Raw genomic sequence first — 8,399 nt, 5'->3', positions numbered from 1 at the left:
TGCTGGAACATACCCCGAGGGATCTCTGGCATTATCAGCACAGTATAATGAACATTAATGAGAATTAGAAGAAAGCACTTTGATGTATGGAGCTACAATGATTTATACCAATTGAAAATCTGATATGCTACACTTAGTTAAATCCATTTATAGCATTTAATACTGAAGAAAAAATCTACCCCCCCGCCACCCACATACTCAACTTTACATGTATATTCTGAACATAAACATGCCTAGATTTTTGTTGGTTTGTTTTTTGTTTTTAACAGTTCTATAGCAATCCAAGGGGGTTTGATTAAGGGTTAAGTAGCATGACCTAAAGAACAGATACATGGTAACGCTGATGTTATTCATTAAGTCTGGTTTTTCACACTGGAGTTTCAGATTGCAACCTTAGTGATGTGTATGTCAGTAACTAGCTAAATATTTGTTTAAATATACAGTAGAATTTTGTAGAAAAGCAAATGTTTTCCAATTTATTTACTAGGGAAACTGCAAGATTTAACACAAGGCTACATGTAGACCATTTCTTTAAAATGTACTCTGGACTTTTTCATTCTACAGCCAGGTAGTGTTGGCTTAGAAATGGCATTTAAAGGCTTGTTTTTTGGGAATTGGCTTATAGGTATAGATATATGCATTATAAGATGTCAAGATGAGTAGCAGGGGTTAACTGATTTCTAAGAAGCTTGAGTCTCACACACAAAGTTTCTCATGGCCCTGGAGGCAGACAGGCTGTCTAACACAGCAAGGCCAACAAGCCTGGGAACCGAGGAAGTATGTACCATATTGCTCATAACATGAGATAAAGTGACACCAGCTGCTAGGCCCCAGAGAAGATGGGGGTGGGGAACAGACCAAATTAGGAGACGACCCGGAAGGCTATGTGGACATGTGACCACACAGAGACAGCCAGCCAGAGATGGCCACAGATGAAGAGTCATCAGGAGTCATCAAGAAAGAAGAATACAAAAGCAGACACTTGAGAGTAATAAAGCATCCCTCCTTCTCTTCCCTTCCATCCCTCCCTGTTCCTCCCCATCTCTTCTCCTCCTCCCTGAGAGGGGACCCACCCCCCGGGAAGGGTTCCCAAGGCCACCATGGGGGACATATGACCAACCTGTCTCATACACCCCACTGGAAGCAGGGTGGGGGATTCTGCATCCCACCTCCAGACTACTGACACCAAAGAGAGAGAGTCTTAGAGTGGAGCCTACATCTTGACCAGATGTACTTTGACTCCAATGACAGCCCTAGGATTTGGTAGATATACAGAATTGCTTGATTGTTTGTATTGCTTCTTTTCTGTTATCACTGTGTATCAATACAGTTGCCTATTATCAAATGGAGAGGTTGTGGTCAGTCTGAGAGTGTCCCCACCCCCCAGAACAAGGTCTCTGGGTCATAAATCCAGAGCCAACAGCCAGAAGTCACTGTTTAAAACACAGTGGCTTGTCTATGGGCTTCCAGTACATTAGGCTTTGATATACTCCTTAATTATTTCTTAACTATCATGATTTATGCATTTTAATGTTATGCTGCAACTGATAGAATGACATCTTTCCACAAAAATGGAAAGACTCATCAATAACTTGAGCTGTAATAAAGATAATGTTTAATGTTGTGTAAGATTATGTGCATGTCTAAGGCAATGAAGTGATGCTGCCAAATCTCTTCCGCTTGAGGTCTGTTCACGTTGTGTATTTGTATACTTTCATCATCTCATTGAGATTACCTATTCATACTTATCTCAGGGAGATCAGAATAAAGCCCAGAATTTCTGTAACATCACACATTGTATGAAACCTGTTCTGACAGATGCCCTTAGAATGAACTGGAGAACATACTTCATTTGAATTTTATGCCCCTAATGTTCAATATTTTATTACTTTTCCCCTTCCTCTTTCATATTTTTTACTCCTTTAATGAAATGTGAGAGAGCATTTCCAAATCTGTCTTATTAAAGGCTATGTAGCCTAATGAATAACATGGCTGCATGATATTCAAAGACATTAATTTCAAATCCTGTTACAACTGCACTTCTATAAAAACTGATTTACACTGGAGTTTTTTCCAAGTAGTGACTGAATAAGAATTGAGGCAATCCATTCAACACAAAGCTAGATTCCCTAAAAGTCTCACAATGGGAAGATGACAATTGTCAATTGACTCTGACCCACTGTAATATTGACTCTCTGCCTTTCCCAATTGACAGGAAGATGAAACTGACATATAGCCAGGAAAAAATATTTGAAAGTTTTGGAGATAATTTTTTTCTTCCTCTTTTTTGGACATTTTTCTCTATTTCTTCCTCTCAGATTCCAAACAGAAAGCCAGAACACTTCAGGCTAGTCTTTTTAAAAATATCTCTGTTTTCATGCCAGAATCTTTACCTGTAAAATTTCATTTATGAACAAAAAACTTACATTTGTGTGCAAAGCATTCTATGTTTACTCTAATTAAACAAGTGTGTGATTGCTTAAAATGAGAAAAAGCCACTACAAAGAAAAATTCCAATCTAAATGTAACACCAGAATTGCTTTCATTAAATGGAATTGTACAAACACCCACATCCTATATCTTTGTAGTTTAGTAGAAAGCTCAGAAGTTGTAGTTCATTTAGTTCCTTAAGAAGCGATGAGTGAGTTCTTTTGGAGGCGAGTTGGCATGGTCACTTTACCATTTCAGTCTTTCTAAGGTACAAGTACCGTATTCTGAATCCATCTCTTAAAATAGATGTTTATAATGTGGAGAGTAAAGACAGACATACAATTACAAATCACTCCAGAAAGTAATAAAAGGGGGAATCAAGGGACTAAATCTGCTTCCATTGAAATTAATGGAAAAATTCTTGTTGATTTCATTCACGAAAGAATTCCTCCTTTAGTAAGCTCAATTTTGTATAAACCTAAATTAAAAAGATGACCCTGCAGCTTGTATCTCAGCTTTGAATTAGAATTCATAGAAATTATTTTTATTAAAACATCTTCTAAATGGTATTTAGCACCCAAATGAGTCCAATGGCACTTTATAGTGTCATTAGATGTTTTCTTCTGATTTCAAATTAATGTCAGCAGCGCAATAAAACGTCTTTGTGGAATTTGCTCACTGAAAGGAAACCTGCATATACCACAAAACCACCTTGCCTGAGAAGGGTTTCCAAGTATGGGAAGACAAAGGTCCCCCTGGGAGGACAGATTCCCTGCAGCTATACAGAGGACTGATACAGAGGAAGAGGCTTTTGGAAGGGCACCAAAATCATGCTTACATGGAAAAATCTCATGCAGTGGAGGAATGGGAGAAGGACAATTTTTCAGCTTCGGTCTGGTACCTTCTGCTGGGATTGCAGTTGTGGAAATCAACAGCAAGACAAAGATACATTTTAACCACTTTAAAGGGGCAGGGAAAGATCATGTTTAGGAGTGTGAAGCAGCTGATGCAATGTGTTACTTCTACATCTGCGGGAGCCTGTAGTGATACAAGTTAGCTTAACAAGGTGGGGTTACTTACAGAAGGAATGATGCAGTTGTAACAGTTGCACGCGAACAGCTTATATCAATGTCAAGGAATATTGATGCAATTCTTAAGTGTACCCGTATCCTTAGATATTATCAGATATATAAAGCATAAAAATACTGTGGTTTTATGAAACATGATAGAATTTCATTTTGAACAAATACATATTCCCTTTTTCAGCTCTTCAATGACTAAAGGTACTTTAGGAGTGAAATTTGCTATACGTATTGTGCACATATTTAATGAACACAGCCTCAAAGCAATTTGGAAAATTACACATATATTTCCATCCACTTTACATGCCATAAGAGCTGTCCTTTATTTCTAATAAAAAATATTTAGTATGAACATGACTAAACATTTAGACAACTGAGTATGGGTATTATGCTTACTTATCTTTCCATGTAACTACACAAACTGATCCAGTATCAACTTTAATAAAGTAATTAATGCAGTCAGTATACATAGCTCAGGGCTGTCCAACTTCTGAATGGCTTAGGATCACAGGTCCCCCTGGCTGCATGATGTATTGCATGGCATGACAACACAGCATAGACCTGCCACTGTGTTGCACCACATGGGTGCTCCCATGCCATGTGAGGTCCCCTGGGCTCGCTGGACCTCGTGGGCTGCACTGCTCTGCCCTAACCCCACAGGTAAGGTCAGGAAGTGGGTGGAGGAAGGAGGGAAGTGGCACCCAGATCAGGATCCCAGGGCCTGAGAGTTAACCCCTCATGCCAGTTGGACAGCCCTGATTAATCTAGGTATTGAACATTAAATGCTGTAAGCATTGTTCCATATGACTGATACAAATGTAACTGTAGTTGGCAGAGAAAGCACTATTGTTAGCTTGAAATGTGCTCATCTGTTACTGACTAGAATTAAAGACTAGGCAAGCAGCATGTACGGTCTAAAAGACAGAACACTTAAGTCAGGAAACCAGTTACATACATGACTCCTTGCTTCTTCTCTTTTCCCCTCTCTTCTTTCTCCATTTAGAGTGTAAGCTCTCCAGGACAGGAACTGTTTCTTACTATATTTGTGCACTGCTTAGCACAGTGATCTCTAAACCTCAGCTGAACCCCGCAGGACTTTGCCTTACAAACAATGCTATATAGTGCCTGGGAATAAAATTCCAGTAAATTACCCAAAAAAATGACAACTAGACATATGGCCTGATAAATAGTAAATAATGTTTCATTCATTTCCACATTTAAAGCAAACTGGAACATCAAAACTTTCAAATTATCCTACAAATTCATCACAAAACCAATCTATGCAAGTTACTTTCCCTTTTTATAACTTTGGTTTTCACACTAGATTCAATGTTCCATGATCATCTTTTGTACCCTATCCCTCTTTAAGCCATGTTTCTGTAATAACCTTTCACACTCAAATGAAATTTATTCTAGGTTCATGGTCTTAGAACTGCAAACTTTTTGCGGCATAAGACTACATAGCTGTGCTACAATGGGGCCACATTCTCGAGCCTGGATGCCATACAATATATAATAAACAGCAATAATAAAAAACACTTACCTTTACAAACAAAGCATTTTATATGAAAATATTTGTTCTGAACTCTCAACACTTCTCCTTTACATGGGTTCCCACAGTTATTGCAGAGAATTGCAGTACTTGATGGCTTTTCCAGCTGGCTATGAACAGCCTGTGGTTGAGAAACTGTAGGAAAACACAAGATACATAAGAATATGAGGTACCTTCATAACATCTGGTGCAGAAACTAGATAAAAGTGTTCCTATTATAGCAACAAATAGTAAAAGTTGGCATTTGCAGCAAAACATGATGCATATGACATACAGGCCAAATTCCTTTCACTATCTAGTGAGATTACCCTCAGTACATCCATGCTTCAAATGTATTTTTCAGATGCACTGCAAACTCAAATAGACATCTCCATATTAGGTCTGGGTTTTGTTTTGTTTTTGCAAAATAAGAACTAGAAGCTTTTTCATATAAAATCTGAGAACCTGAAGAGCAATCAATAGGTTTTTGACCCCACCTAGCCCTCTGCTTAATCAAGTCCCACATTTATGTACTGTACATGGCAGGAAGCCCAGACATTTTTGATAACTTAGAGGCATTAAGTGCTATAACAATACTTCAGTGTTGTGGTACACTCACACAGAACTTTGCTAAGTCATCATGCATTTCCCTCTATGCATGTTGAAACACCAAGACAGGGATTCATTTCAAATGATTCAATTACAGTATATTAATACAGTAGCTAGAGAAAAATGATTATGAAAATAATGTGGACACAATTCTATCCTCACGCCCAGATGCCCTCAACTTTACAAGTCTATGATTACTTCATAGTTTTTAAAGTCAGATGGAAGGGATGTGAAAAATCACAATGGGATCTGTCTTTTTCCTTGTCACTCATGACAAGGAGTCAACTACTTTGGTAGTAATCTGGTGAAATGTGAAGCACAACAGAATTCAGCCAGCTTTCCCAAAGCCGCATGGCTCTGTGATATCAATAGCCAGAAAACGGTATAGTCAGTGAGGTTATCAGATAAGACACAAGGACCTGCTCTGCTCAGCCGGAACATGATTTTGTGAAGTGCTTAGTGCTTCCAATTCCAAGTACCATTTAGGACAGGTTTTTTTAAAAATGTTTTTATTACAAACCTACTTGGATAATAATAGCCACATATGGCAAATTGGCTGCAATAAAGACTACAGGTAACATCTTCAAAAGTGCCCATGTGCATTAGAAGCAGACAAGCATGTCTATACTATGTCCCTGCAAGAGTAGGGACTGCCACTGACATTTCAGCTTGGCCTTTCATCACTACTCTGAGCACAAACAGAACAGATGGCTTAAGACAGGGGTGCTCTGCCCCTGGCCCACTCACTCAGTGCTGCGTCGTCCAGCTCACGGAGCTGCTCACGGATCTGTGAGGAGTCCCATGGGCCTGCACACTAGATTTGACATGCAGGACAGTGAGAGGGCTGACCCAGTGCAGGGGGCCAGGCAGTGGCAGCACAGGGCCCTGGCACTCAATCCTGGCCCGGCTGAGTCAGGGCACCGCCCTGGATCCCAATCCCAGCCAGGCAAAGGCAATGTGGGGACCCTGGAGTGTGATCTCATTATTCAGGGGTAGTACAAGGCCTGAACCAGCCCATAGTCCAGCACCATTCACTTGGCCTGTTAGGCCAAACTGTGAACACCACTAACTTAAGAGTTCCCTCAGCGTGCCCCAGAGTAAACCTGAAGCCCTGTCTCAGAAGCAGTTGAGAGTTGTGCAACAGCTAATGAATGCTCAAAGTGTCTGTTCTACCTAACAAGCAGGCTAGGTGGGATGGGCTTGCTTCTCAGTGATGGTACCAGTCTTGGTAGGAAGTTGGCATCAATGTGCCCAAAGTCTCAAATTCAGAAAGGAATCAGGCACTTGGTAGCCCAAGTCTCACTTTAAAAAAATCAAAAAACAATCAGTAAGACTTTGGTTTCCAAGGATCCCAGTTATTTTTAAAAAATCATATGAAGTTGAAAAAAAATATCGTATCACCTAGCTTGAGCAACAGGTGAACAGTCACCTCTCCTATGGGAAGATATTATCCAGTTAAAAACCATATGTATTACACATGAATTCTATCCTTACTAATTCACATCCAGGGCACAACTTATCTATACAATGTTATCTAGATAAAAGCATACATACATACATACATACAGACACATATTACATGCATTCACACATTCACATTATGCATTATTCATGCATTCACGTTATGTGCGTGTTCTTTTATCTGAATACTATATCTCTACAAAAGAACTGATTCTCCACTTATTAAAGTTTCCATTTAATGCATCAGGGCCATAAAGCTCTACTAACATTCATTTTACAGTACAGACACAAACAATTCACACAATCAGCCTAGCTACAGGCACATATGTGGGATGTTTTCCAAGACTTCTTGAAATCAAGGGCACAGGTAAAATGATATGGGTGGAACAGGTCTCAAGAATCATCTACTCCAACCACCATCTAAAGATATTATTCAAAGACAGATTATGAAGGCTACTCTAGTGCTCCAAAGTTCAGAGGTTAGCTCCCTAGCTCTGTAAACCCGGGGTCAAGAGTAGGAATCTCACTGCAACCCTATTCTGATTTTGGAGCCCAGGTAGCTCATTTTGTACCATATTAGACTTTTGATGCGAGGGTCCAGGGTTCAAGTCCTTGTTCAGGCAGCAGCTGTTCTGTGTTGCATGGAAGCATGTGACTGGCAGAGGCCAGGCCAGCTGCCAGGGCCTGTTTTTGTGGATGTGACATACCTGGCTTTTAGCAAGATTTTAACATCATCTCCCACAACATTTTCATTGACATGCTAAAGAAATATAGACTAGATCAGGGGCAGGCTTTTATTTTGGGGGGAGGGCTGCTTAAGTTTTGGTGAGCCATTGGGGGCCACATAGGTAGCCCCACCCCTTAACAGTTTCCCCACCACATTGGGATCAGAAGTCCTGCCCCCTAACCCCTGGCCTTTGCCATCAGAAGTCCTACAAATGGAGGACAAGAGAGAAACACATGAAGAAAAAGGAACCGGGTAGAAAAGGTACTTTTGTTCCTGACATCTAAGAAAAGTAAAAGATAAGGAAAGTACTAAGAAAAGTAAAAGATATTTGGCAAATATCCTGCCATATATTTAGTAAATATAACTTACAAGTAAGTAAGAAGTGGCAAAGAGATTGAATTTCTCTGTACTGAAGTCTCACAGAATCTAATGAGCTCTTATCATACTTTACACATTCATAACTCAGCAAAATGCCATATATAGACTAATGTTTAATGTAAAAAAAGATACAGTAATTCTAACTCCCTGCATACATGCTAAATATCTGGCCAGATATTTG

At 39.6% G+C, this 8,399-nt stretch overlaps 1 protein-coding gene across 9 annotated transcripts in view; it reads right to left on the bottom strand.

Moving 5' to 3' along the window:
* Nucleotides 1–8,399, bottom strand: part of ABLIM2 (actin binding LIM protein family member 2) — a 318,470-nt gene that overhangs the window by 265,545 nt on the left and 44,526 nt on the right. For all 9 annotated transcript variants that reach the window (XM_019526465.1, XM_019526461.1, XM_019526462.1 and 6 more), the window contains exon 2: nt 5,056–5,199. In XM_019526465.1, the coding sequence (XP_019382010.1) occupies nt 5,056–5,199 (144 nt within the window). The remainder of the gene's footprint in view (nt 1–5,055; nt 5,200–8,399) is intronic.

The sequence above is a fragment of the Gavialis gangeticus genome, unplaced genomic scaffold (genome assembly GCF_001723915.1).
Source record: "Gavialis gangeticus isolate Ggan-Ray unplaced genomic scaffold, GavGan_comp1, whole genome shotgun sequence".
Lineage (NCBI taxonomy): Eukaryota > Metazoa > Chordata > Crocodylia > Gavialidae > Gavialis > Gavialis gangeticus.
This window is presented reverse-complemented; position numbering and strand designations above follow the sequence as displayed.